At 44.2% G+C, this 13248-nt stretch overlaps 1 protein-coding gene across 1 annotated transcript in view; it reads left to right on the top strand.

Annotated features, from left to right (window-relative positions):
* Window positions 1-12977: 12977 nt before the first annotated feature.
* Window positions 12978-13248, top strand: part of LOC119358276 (crossover junction endonuclease EME1-like) — a 6517-nt gene continuing 6246 nt past the window's right edge. Inside the window, exon 1 of the mRNA XM_037624910.1 lies at window positions 12978-13234. Within this exon, the coding sequence (XP_037480807.1) occupies window positions 12978-13234 (257 nt within the window). The remainder of the gene's footprint in view (window positions 13235-13248) is intronic.

Here is a 13248-nt window from a genome sequence, read left to right as displayed (position 1 = left end):
GCCAAGCACCGCGGGATATGAGGAGAAAGAGAGAGATCAAATCGCGTGTATTGCAGCCCCCAATACCTCAAGTATATATAGGGGAAGGGGAGGGGTTGTGCCCCCATCTAGGGTTGCCTCCCTAGGGGTGGCTGCTGCCCCTAAACCCATCTAGGGTTGCGGCCAAGGGGAGAGAGGGGGGCGCACCTAGGGTGGGCCTTAAGGCCCATCTGCCCTAGGGTTTGCCCCCCTCCCCTCTAGGAGGCGTCTTGGGCCTTGGTGGGAGGCGCCCCAGCCCACCTAGGGGCTGGTCCCTTCCCACTATTGGCCCATGTATGCCTCCGGGGCCCGTGGCCCCTCCCGGTGGACCCCCGGACCCCTCCGGTGGTCCCGGTACACTACCGATAAAACCCGAAACTTTTCCGGTGACCAAAACAGGACTTCCCATATATAAATCTTTACCTCCGGACCATTCCAGAACTCCTCGTGACATCCAGGATCTCATTCAGGACTCCGAACAACATTCGTTAACCACATACAAACTTCCTTTATAACCCTAGCGTCATCGAACCTTAAGTGTGTAGACCCTACGGGTTCGGGAACCACATAGACATGACCGAGACATTCTCCGGTCAATAACCAACAGCGGGATCTGGATACCCATGTTAGTTCCTACATGTTCCATGATGATCTCATCGGATGAACCACGATGTCGAGGATTCGATCAATCCCGTATACAATTCCCTTTGTCTAGCGGTATTGTACTTGCCCGAGATTCAATCGTCGGTATCCCGATACCTTGTTCAATCTCGTTACTGGCAAGTCTCTTTACTCGTTCCGTAACACATCATCCCATGATCAACTCCTTGGTCACATTGTGCACATTATGATGATGTCCTACCGAGTGGGCCCAGAGATACCTCTCCGTCACACGGAGTGACAAATCCCGGTCTCGATTCGTGCCAACCCAATAGACACTTTCGAAGATACCCGTAGTGCACCTTTATAGTCACCCAGTTACGTTGTGATGTTTGGCACACCCAAAGAATTCCTACGGTATCCGGGAGTTGCACAATCTCATGGTCTAAGGAAATGATACTTGACATTAGAAAAGCTTTAGCATACGAACTACACGATCTTTGTGCTAGGCTTAGGATTGGGTCTTGTCCATCACATCATTCTCCTAATGATGTGATCCCTTTATCAACGACATCCAATGTCCATGGTCAGGAAACCATAACCATCTATTGATCAACGAGCTAGTCAACTAGAGGCTTACTAGGGACATGGTGTTGTCTATGTATCCACACATGTATCTGAGTTTCCTATCAATACAATTTCTAGCATGGATAATAAATGATTATCATGAACAAGGAAATATAATAATAACCAATTTATTAAAGCCTCTAGGGCATATTTCCAACAACACCATGATCTCCATCATCATGATCCCCATCATCGTGTCTTCATGAAGTTGTCTCGCCAACTATTATTTCTACTACTACAGCTAACGGTTAGCAATAAAGTAAAGTAATTACATGACGTTTATGTTGACATGCAGGTCATAAATAAATTAAGACAACTCCTATGGCTCCTGCCGGTTGTCATACTCATCGACATGCAAGTCGTGATTCCTATTACAAGAACATGATCATCTCATACATCACATATATCATTCATCACATCCTTTGGCCATATCACATCACATAGCATACCCTGCAAAAACAAGTTAGACGTCCTCTAATTGTTGTTTGCATGTTTTACGTGGCTGCTATGGGTTTCTAGCAAGAATGTTTCTTACCTACGCAAAGACCACAACGTGATATGCCAATTGCTATTTACCCTTCATAAGGATCCTTTTCATCGAATCCGATCCGACTAAAGTGGGAGAGACAAACACCCGCCAGCCACCTTATGCAACTAGTGCATGTCATTCGGTGGAACCGGTCTCACGTAAGCGTACATGTAAGGTTGGTCCGGGCCGCTTCATCCCGCAATACCGTCGAAACAAGATTGGACTAGTAACGGTAAGCATATTGAACAAAATCAACGCCCACAACTACTTTGTGTTCTACTCGTGCATAGAATCTACGCAATAGACCTAGCTCATGATGCCACTGTTGGTGAACGTAGCAGAAATTCAAAATTTTCCTACGTGTCACCAAGATCTATCTATGGAGAAACCAGCAACGAGGGGAAGGAGAGTGCATCTACATACCCTTGTAGATTGCTAAGCGGAAGCGTTCAAGAGAACGGGGTTGAAGGAGTCGTACTTGTCGTGATCCAACTCACCGGAGATCCTAGTGCCGAACGGACGACACCTCCGCGTTCAACACACGTACAGCCCGGTGACGTCTCCCATGCCTTGATCCAGCAAAGAGAGAGGGAGAGGTTGAGGAAGACTCCATCCAACAGCAGCACAACGGCGTGGTGGTGGTGGAGGAGCATGACAATCCTGCAGGGCTTCGCCAAGCACCGCGGGAGAGGAGGAAGGAGAGATACAGGGCTGCGCCATGGAGAGGTCCAAACTCGTATGTCTGTAGCCCCAAATACCTCAACTATATATAGGGGAGAGGGAGGAGGATGCGCCCCCTCTAGGGTTCCCACCCCTAGAGGGGCGGCAACCCTAGATGGGTTTGAGGGGGGCGGCCAAGAGGGGAGGAGAGGGAGGCGCAGGGAGTATGGGCCTTAGGGCCCATCTGCCCTTAGGGTTTCCCCCCTTCTTCCCTTAGGTGCCTTGGGCCCTTGTGGGGGGGCGCACCAGCCCACCTGGGGCTGGTCCCCTCCCACACTTTGCCCATGCAGCCCTCCGGGGCTAGTGGCCCCAATTGGTGGATCATGGTGTACGTTACCGATAAACCCCGAAACTTTTCCGGTGACCAAAACATGACTTCCCATATATAAATATTTACCTCCGGACCATTCCAGAACTCCTCGTGACATCCAGGATCTCATCCGGGACTCCGAACAACATTCGGTAACCACATACAATCTTCCTTTATAACCCTAGCGTCATCGAACCTTAAGTGTGTAGACCCTACGGGTTCGGGAACCATGCAGACATGACCGAGACGTTCTCCGATCAATAACCAACAGCGGGATCTGGATACCCATGTTGGCTCCCACATGCTGCACAATGATATCATCGGATGAACCACGATGTCAAGGACTTAATCAATCCCGTATTCAATTCCCTTTGTCTATCGGTACGATACTTGCCCGAGATTCGATCGTCGGTATCACGATACCTTGTTCAATCTCGTTACCGGCAAGTCTCTTTACTCGTTCCATAACACATCATCCCGTGATTAACTCCTTGATCACATTGTGCACATTATGATGATGTCCTACCGAGTGGGCCCAGAGATACCTCTTCGTCAAACGGAGTGACAAATCCCAGTCTCGATTCGCGCCAACCCAACAGACACTTTCGGAGATACCCGTAGTGCACCTTTATAGTCACCCAGTTACGTTGTGACGTTTGGCACACCCAAAGCACTCCTACGGTATCCGGGAGTTGCACAATCTCATGGTCTAAGGAAATGATACTTGACATTAGAAAAGCTTTAGCATACGAACTACACGATCTTGTGCTATGCTTAGGATTGGGTCTTGTCCATCACATCATTCTTCTAATGATGTGATCCCGTTATCAATGACATCCAATGTCCATGGTCAGGAAACCGTAACCATCTATTGATCAACGAGCTAGTCAACTAGAGGCTTACTAGGGACATGGTGTTGTCTATGTATCCACACATGTATCTGAGTTTCCTATCAATACAATTCTAGCATGGATAATAAACGATTATCATGAACAAGGAAATATAATAATAACCAATTTATTATTGCCTCTAGGGCATATTTCCAACAATATCACGTTGTGGTCTTTGCGTAGGTAAGCAACGTTCTTGCTAGAAACCCATAGCAGCCACGTAAAACATGCAAACAACAATTAGAGGACGTCTAACTTGTTTTTGCAGGGTATGCTATGTGATGTGATATGGCCAAAGGATGTGATGAATGATATATGTGATGTATGAGATGATCATGTTCTTGTAATAGGAATCACGACTTGCATGCCGATGAGTATGACAACCGGCAGGAGCCATAGGAGTTGTCTTAATTTATTTATGACATGCGTGTCAACATAAACGTCATGTAATTACTTTACTTTATTGCTAACCGTTAGCTGTAGTATTAGAAGTAATAGATGACGAGACAACTTCAAGAAGACACGATGATGGAGATCATGGTGTCATGCCGGTGACAACGATGATCATGGAGCCCCGAAGATGGAGATCAAAAGGAGCAAAATGATATTGGCCATATCATGTCACTATTTGATTGCATGTGATGTTTATCATGTTTATACATCTTATTTGCTTAGAACGACGGTAGTAAATAAGATGATCCCTCATTAAAATTTCAAGAAGGTGTTCCCCCTAACTGTGCACCATTGCGAAAGTTCGTCGTTTCGAAGCACCACGTGATGATCGGGTGTGATAGATTCTTACGTTCGAATACAACGGGTGTTGACGAGCCTAGCATGTACAGACATGGCCTCGGAACACATGCAAAACACTTAGGTTGACTTGACGAGCCTAGCATGTACAGACATGGCCTCGGAACACAAGAGACCGAAAGGTCGAGCATGAGTCGTATGGTAGATACGATCAACATGAAGATGTTCACCGATGTTGACTAGTCCATCTCACGTGATGATCGGACATGGCCTAGTTGACTCGGATCATGTAATCACTTAGATAACTAGAGGGATGTCTATCTGAGTGGGAGTTCATAAGATGAACTTAATTATCCTGAACATAGTCAAAAGGTCTTCGCAAATTATGTCGTAGCTCGCGCTTCAGTTCTACTGTTTAGATATGTTCCTAGAGAAAATTTAGTTGAAAGTTGATAGTAGCAATTATGCGGACTAGGTCCGTAAACTGAGGATTGTCCTCATTGCTTCATAGAAGGCTTATGTCCTTGATGCACCGCTCAGTGTGCTGAACCTTGAACGTTGTTTGTGGATGTTGCGAACATCTGACATACACATATTGATAACTACGTGATAGTTCAGTTAAACGGTTTAGAGTTGAGGCACCGAAGATGTTTTGAAACGTCGCGAAACATATGAGATGTTTCGAGGGCTGAAATTGGGATTTCAGGTTCGTGCCCACGTCAAGAGGTATAAGACCTCCGACGATTTTCTTAGCCTACAAACTAAGGAGAAAAGCTCAATTGTTGAGCTTGTGCTCAGATTGTCTGAGTACAACAATCATTTGAATCAAGTGGGAGTTGATCTTCCAGATGAGATAGTGATGTTTCTCTGAAGTCATTACCACCAAGCTGCTAGAGCTTCGTGATGAACTATAATGTATCGGGGACATATATGATGATCCTTGAGATATTCGCGATGTTTGACACCACAAAAGTAGAAATCAAGAAGGAGCATCAATTGTTGATGGTTGGTGAAACCACTAGTTTCAAGAAGGGCAAGGGCAAAAAGGGATGCTTCATGAAACGGCAAATCAACTGCTGCTCTAGTGAAGAAACCCAAAGTTGAACCCAAACCCGAGACTAAGTGCTTCTGTAATAAGGGGAACAACCACTGGAGCAGAATTACCCTAGATACTTGGTAGATGAGAAGGCTGGCAAGGTCGGTAGAAGTATATTGGATATACATTGTGTTAATGTGTACTTTAGTAGTACTCCTAGTAGCACCAGGGTATTAGATACCGGTTCGGTTGCTAAGTGTTAGTAACTCGAAATAAAAGCTACGGAATAAACGGAGACTAGCTAAAGGTGAGCTGACGATATGTGTTGGAAGTGTTTCCAATGTTGATATGATCAAGCATCGCACGCTCCCTCTACCATCGAGATTGGTGCTTGCGTTGAGCATAGACATGATTGGATTATGTCTATCGCAATACGGTTATTCATTTAAGGAGAATAATGGTTACTCCGTTTATTTGAATAATACCTTCAATGGTCTTGCACCTAAAATGAATGGTTTATTGAATCTCGATCGTAGTGATACACATGTTCATGCCAAAAGATATAAGATAGTAATGATAGTACCACCTTCTTGTGGCACTGTCACGTAAGTCATATCGGTATAAAACGCATGAAGAAGCTCCATGTTGATGGATCTTTGGGCTCACTCATTTTTGAAAAGTTTGAGACATGCGAACCATGTCTATTGGTGTATATGCATGAAGAAACTCCATGCAAATGGACCGTTTGGACTCACTTGATTTTTGAATCACTTGAGACATGCAAATCATACCACATGGGCAAGATGACTAAAAGCCTCGTTTTCAGTAAAATGGAACTAGAAAGCAACTTGTTGGAAGTAATACATTTTGATGTGTGCAGTCCAATGAGTGCTGAGGCATGTAGTGGATATTGTTATGTTCTTACTTCACAGATGATTTGAGTAGATGTTGAGTATATTTACTTGATGAATCACGAGTCTGAATTATTGAAAGGTTCAAGTAATTCAGGGTGAAGTTGAAAAATCGTCGTGACAAGAGGATAGAAGATCTATTATATGATCATAGAGATGAATATCTGAATTACGAGTTTGGCACAGAATTAAGACATTGTGGAAACTGTTTCACAACTGATACAGCCTGGAACACCATAGTGTGATGGTGTGTCCGAACATCATAACTGCACCCTATTGGATATGATGCATACCATGATGTCTCTTATCGAATTACCACGATAGTTTATGGGTTAGGCATTAGAGACAACCACATTTACTTTAAATAGGGCACCACGTAATTCCGATGAGATGACACCGTATGAACTATGGTTTAGAGAAACCTAAGCTGTCATTTCTTAAAAGTTTGGGGCTGCGACGCTTATGTGAAAAAGTTTCAGGCTGATAAGCTCGAACCCAAAGCGGATAAATGCATCTTCATAGGACACCCAAAACAATTGGGTATACCTCCTGTCTCAGATCCGAAAGCAATAAGAGATTGTTTCTAGAATCGGGTCCTTTCTCGAGGAAAAGTTTCTCTCGAAGGAATTGAGTGGGAGGATGGTGGAGACTTGATGAGGTTATTAAACCGTCACTTCAACTAGTGTATAGCAGGGCACAAAGAGTTGTTCCTGTGGCACCTACACCAATTGAAGTGGAAGCTTATGATATTGATCATGAGACTTCGGATCAAGTCACTCCCAAACCTCGTAGGATGACAAGGATGTGTACTACTTCAGAGTGGTACGTAATCCTGTCTTGGAAGTCATGTTGCTAGACAACAATGAACCTACGAGCTACGGAGAAGCGATGGTGGGCCCGGATTCCGATAAATGGCTCGAGGCCATAAAATCCGAGAGAGGATCCATGTATGAAAACAAAGTGTAGACTTTGGCAGAACGACTCGATGGTCGTAAGGCTGTTGAGTACAGATGGATTTTAAAAGGAAGACGGACAATGATGGTAAGTATCACCATTAAGAAAGCTCGACTTGTCATTAAGATGTTTCTCGACAAGTTCAAGGAGTTGACTACGATGAGGCTTTCTCATTCGTAGCGATGCTAAGAGTCTGTTGGAACTATATTAGCGATTACTGCATTATTTATGAAATCTTGCAGATAGGATGTCAAAACATTGTTTCCTCGACGATTTTCTTGAGGAAAGGCTGTATGTGATACAACCGGAAGGTTTTGTCAATCCAGAAAGATGCTAATAAGTATGCAAAGCTCCAGCAATCCTTCTGAGGACTGGAGTAAGCATCTCGGAGTTGGAATGTATGCTTTGATAATGATCAAAGATTTTGGGTTTGTACAAAGTTTATGAGAAACTTGTATTTCCAAAGAAGTGAGTGGGAGCACTATAGAATTTCTGATGAATATATGTTGTTGACATATTGTTGATCAGAAATGACGTAGAATTTCTGGAAAGCATATAGGGTTATTTGGAAAGTGTTTTTCAATGGAAAGCCTGGATTAAGCTACTTGAACATTGAGCATCAAGATCTATAAGGGTAGATCAAAACGCTTAATGGTACTTTCAAATGAGCACATACCTTGACATGATCTTGAAGGTGTTCAAAATGGATCAGTCAAAGAAGGAGTTCTTTCCTGAGTTGTAAGGTATGAAGTTAAGACTTAAAACTCGACCACGGTAGAAGAAAGAGGATCTACAGTATGCTATGCAGAAGAAAGAGGACCTACAGTATGAAGTTAAGACTTTCCTGAGTTGTAAGGTACGAAGGGCGTCCCCTATGCTTAAGACATAGGCCCTACAGTATGCTATGCTGTGTGCCGCACCTGAAATGTGCCTTGCCATGAGTCAGTCAAGGGGTACAAGAGTGATCCAAGAATGGATCACAAGACAGCGGTCAAAGTTATCCTTAGTAACTAGTGGACTAAGGAATTTTCTCGATTATGGAGGTGGTAAAAGAGTTTGTCGTAAAGGGTTACGCCGATGCAAACTTTGACACTAATCCAGATTACTCTGAGTAGTAAAATGGATTCGTATAGTAGTAGAACAGTTATTTGGAATAGCTCCAAATGTAGCATAGTAGTTGCATCTACAAGATGACATAGAAATTTGCGAAGTACATACGGATCTGAAAAAATTCAGACCCGTTGACTATAACATCTCTCACAAGCATAACATGATCAAACCCAGAACTCATCGAGTGTTAATCACATGGTAATGTGAACTAGATTATTGACTCTAGTAAACTCTTTGGGTGTTAGTCACATGGGGATGTGACCTGTGAGTGTTAATCATATGGCGATGTGAACTAGATTATTGAGTCTAGTGCAAGTGGGAGACTGTCGGAAATATGCCCTAGAGGCAATAATAAATTGGTTATTATTATATTTCCTTGTTCATGATAATCATTTATTATCCATGCTAGAATTGTATTGATAGGAAACTCAGATACATGTGTGGATACATAGACAACACCATGTCCCTAGTAAGCCTCTAGTTGACTAGCTCGTTGATCAATAGATGGTTACGGTTTCCTGACCATGGACATTGGATGTCATTGATAACGGGATCACATCATTAGGAGAATGATGTGATGGACAAGACCCAATCCTAAGCCTAGCACAAGATCGTATAGTTCGTATGCTAAAGCTTTTCTAATGTCAAGTATCATTTCCTTAGACCATGAGATTGTGCAACTCCCGGATACCATAGGAGTGCTTTGGGTGTGCCAAACTTCACAACGTAACTGGGTGGCTATAAAGGTGCACTACGGGTATCTCCGAAAGTGTCTGTTGGGTTGGCACGAATCGAGACTGGGATTTGTCACTCCGTGTGACGGAGAGGTATCTCTGGGCCCACTCGGTAGGACATCATCATAATGTGCACAATGTGATCAAGGAGTTGATCACGGGATGATGTGTTACGGAACGAGTAAAGAGACTTGCCGGTAACGAGATTGAACAAGGTATCGGGATACCGATGATCGAATCTCGGGCAAGTATCGTACCGATAGACAAAGGGAATTGTATACGGGATTGATCGAATCCTCGTCGTCGTGGTTCATCCGATGAGATTATCGTGGAACATGTGGGAGCCAACATGGGTATCCAGATCCCGCTGTTGGTTATTGACCGGAGAACGTCTCGGTCATGTCTGCATGTCTCCCGAACCCGTAGGGTCTACACACTTAAGGTTCGATGACGCTAGGGTTATAAGGAATAGATATACGTGGTTACCGAAAGTTGTTCAGAGTCCCGGATGAGATCCCTGACGTCACGAGGAGTTCCGGAATGGTCCGGAGGTAAAGATTTATATATGGGAAGTTCTGTTTTGGTCACCGAAAAAGTTTCGGGGTTTATCGGTAATGTACCGGGACCACCGGGAGGGTCTCGGGGGTCCACCAAGTGGGGCCACAAGCCCCGAAGGGCTGCATGGGGCAAGTGTGGGAGGGGACCAGCCCCAGGTGGGCTGGTGCGCCCCCCACAAGGGCCCAAGGCGCCTAAGGAGAGGAAGGGGGGCAAACCCTAAGGGCAGATGGGCCCTAAGGCCCATGCTCCCTGCGCCTCCCTCTCTCCCCCTCTTGGCCGCCTCCCCTTTCCCATCTAGGGCTGCCGCCCCCCTAGGGGTGGGAACACTAGAGGGGGCGCACCCTCCTCCCCTTCCCCTATATATATTTGAGGCCTAGGGGCTGCCCAACACGCGATTTGATCTCTCCCTGGTGCAGCCCTACCTCTCCCCTCCTCATCTCTTGCGGTGCTTGGCGAAGCCCTGCTGGAGTACCACGCTCATCCACCACCACCACGCCGTTGTGCTGCTGCTGGATGGAGTCTTCCTCAACCTCTCCCTCTCTCCTTGCTGGATCAAGGCATGGGAGACGTCACCGGGCTGTACGTGTGTTGAATGCGGAGGTGCCGTCCGTTCGGCACCAGGATCTCCGGTGATTTGGATCACGATGAGTACGACTCCTTCAACCCCGTTCTTTTGAACGCTTCCGCATAGCGATCTACAAGGGTATGTAGATGCACTCTCCTTCCCCTCGTTGCTGGTCTCTCCATAGATTGATCTTGGTGACACGTAGAAAAATTTTGAATTTCTGCTACGTTCCCCAACAAATTGTTCCCACGGACCATGGCAATTCTATTTTACACGAACTATGACATTTTTAGTTAAATGGGGTAGATTTGCCATATTATATGGCATTTTTTCCCATGGACCATGGCAATTCTATTTTACGAAGCATGGAAATTTTGTTTCAAAGGGAATAGGTATGCCATACTATATGGCATTTGTTCCCATGGACCATGGCAATTCTATTTCATGAAGCAAGGCAAATTTCTTTCAAACGGAATAGATATGCCAAACTACATGACAATTCTATTTTTGACAAATCATGGGAAATTTACTTTAAATGGATCATGGCAAATATGTTTTTTTTCATGAATATTGTGTGTTCAGTACCAAATGCGATAGTGGGTGTAACATAAAATTTTGCCATTTGGTTATTTATAACTTTTTGCAAAAAAAATTATAATGTTTATTTTTACTTTTATTGCCATGGAATTTTTACTTTATTTTTGCCATGTCAATTTCTTACTTTTTTAAGATATTGGCCATGGAAAAGTTACCTTTCTATTTGCCATACAATTTTACATTTATTGCCACATTTTTTATTTTCACATACATGGCGATTTTTACCTCCATTGCTCACGACAATTTTGGTTGAACTTTTTTCTTTTTGTGCCTTTTTTGCATCAAAAAGGATCTTTTTTGAACCATTTGTTTTTTTAGTAATATCTAATCTCTATGTATCACGAACATTTTTTGGACTATTGCAAACATATTTGTAAATATGAAGTACTCGGAAAAAAATTGCCATGTGTTCTTTGTCATTTTGGCGAAATTTCTGTTTTTAAACAATGGCAACATGTTGTTATTTCGTTGTTGTTTTCCCTATAGTTCACATAGGTAAATTGCGTGTCTTGTAACCAACAGTTTTTTTGCTTTTATATAGTTTTTTCGCGGTTTTTATATATTTGTTGTTAGGCTTTTGACCACTTGTGGCCCATCAGGAGGGGTACAGCTGGAGTCGATCGAATGAAATCGTTCGGTCGATGCTGCCTCCCACCGTACGTCTCGGTTCGAGGAAATCGTTCAGTCGATGCTGCTTCCCACCGCACGTCTCCGTCCGGGCGGTCTGCCTCCAGACCACACGTGCGGTGGTTATCAACGTCCTATTTTAATAAGACAGGAAGAGGTTCAAACACCGGTCCGGTCTTGTCAATCAACCTGGGCTCTTTCACTGAATTTTGTACGCGCTGCGAGCAAACCATCATCATGAACCCCAAGACTGAACCGTTGGAAAAGACCCTTGTCGGGTCAGCTTGCCCTAAATGTTGATGTTGTTTTTTATGAAGATGGTAACACTAGAGCCCGTGGTGCAATTAATCGTGATAGTGACGGTCTGTTCATTGCTGCATCCACGGCTAAGCTGGAACATGTTGCGGACATGGTGTGAGTTGAAGCGGCTGCTCTTGTAGAAGGTTTGAAGCTAGCTAACACTATTGGATGCAATTCAATCTTTGTGCAAATAGACAACTTAACCATAGTGAAAGCTCTCCAACAAAACTCTGGCACTAGCAGCTCCGATACTTGATGAATGTGGCAACTTGTTACACGATTTTGGAAAGGGCTTGATAGAGCATTGTAATCGTGAATCAAAGATGGTAGCTCATGTGCTTGCTCATAATGATCGTATCAATTCCCGTAAAAAAAAAGCTCATAATGGTCGTGTTGATCCACCAAATTTGTGGTTGGACGCACCTCTCATCTTTATTTCTGAACTTTTAACGGACGATATAACCGTTGTTTGAATTTAATAAAGCTAGCCATGAAAGCATTTCCCTTACAAAAAACCTTGTGCAATGCATCCATTTACCATGTGCTGCAAATAGGAGAGTAACGCTTGAAACATTTATTTGGTGGGCTAGCAAAATATGTTTCACATTTATGTTCATTTTCGGTTTTTGTTTTACATTTATTAGTTTCTCCTTTTATTTATTTTTTAAATTTTTATCATTTCATTCTAATTATTTATCTTCCCTTTTATTCATTTTTAATTTTTTTTAAAATACATAAAAATTTAAATGTACGAGTATTTTTTTCATTTGCATGAATATTAATTCTATTGTACATGAAAACTAGATTTATTATCATTAATAGTTTTACATAGTTTGTATTTACATTATATTTTTTCGCATGCCACAGTTGTTTTCAAATATATGAACATAATTTTTGGTTACACGTGGACTTTTTTTTGCGTGTATATATATTTTGGGACACGTAATTTTCCTATTATGAAACTTGATATATTAGAAATTCCGATTTTTTTGAAAAGAAGTAGAAAGTGCGCCAGTTGATGGGCCGCGCTAAATGCAGCCCATGGGGAACAGCTTTCCCGTTGCGGCAGACCTCAAAACCGAAACCCTCGCCCGCCTCCGGCGGAAACCCTCGATTCCCCACCCCCACTCCCCACTCCGAAATGAGTTCGCTGGAGGACGCCCTGGGAGACAGCGCCATGGCGCCGACCATCGGCTCCCGGGTCTCCGCCGCCCGCATCGCCGTCGTCGAGCTCGAGGACGACGACGACGACACCGCCGCCTCCACCCCCGCCCCCCGCTCCCGCGCCTCCCGGGGCCTCCTCGACGCCTCCTCCTCCTCCCCGGCCTTCCCCAAGCGCCGGCTGCCGATGTCCCCCATCTGCATCGACGACGACACCCCTCCGCCCCCGCCGAAGCGGCGAGAGCCCGGAT

The sequence above is a fragment of the Triticum dicoccoides genome, chromosome 2A (assembly GCF_002162155.2).
Source record: "Triticum dicoccoides isolate Atlit2015 ecotype Zavitan chromosome 2A, WEW_v2.0, whole genome shotgun sequence".
NCBI lineage: Eukaryota > Viridiplantae > Streptophyta > Magnoliopsida > Poales > Poaceae > Triticum > Triticum dicoccoides.
The sequence above is the reverse complement of the archived record's forward strand: the minus strand, read 5'-3'. Positions and strand labels throughout refer to the sequence as shown.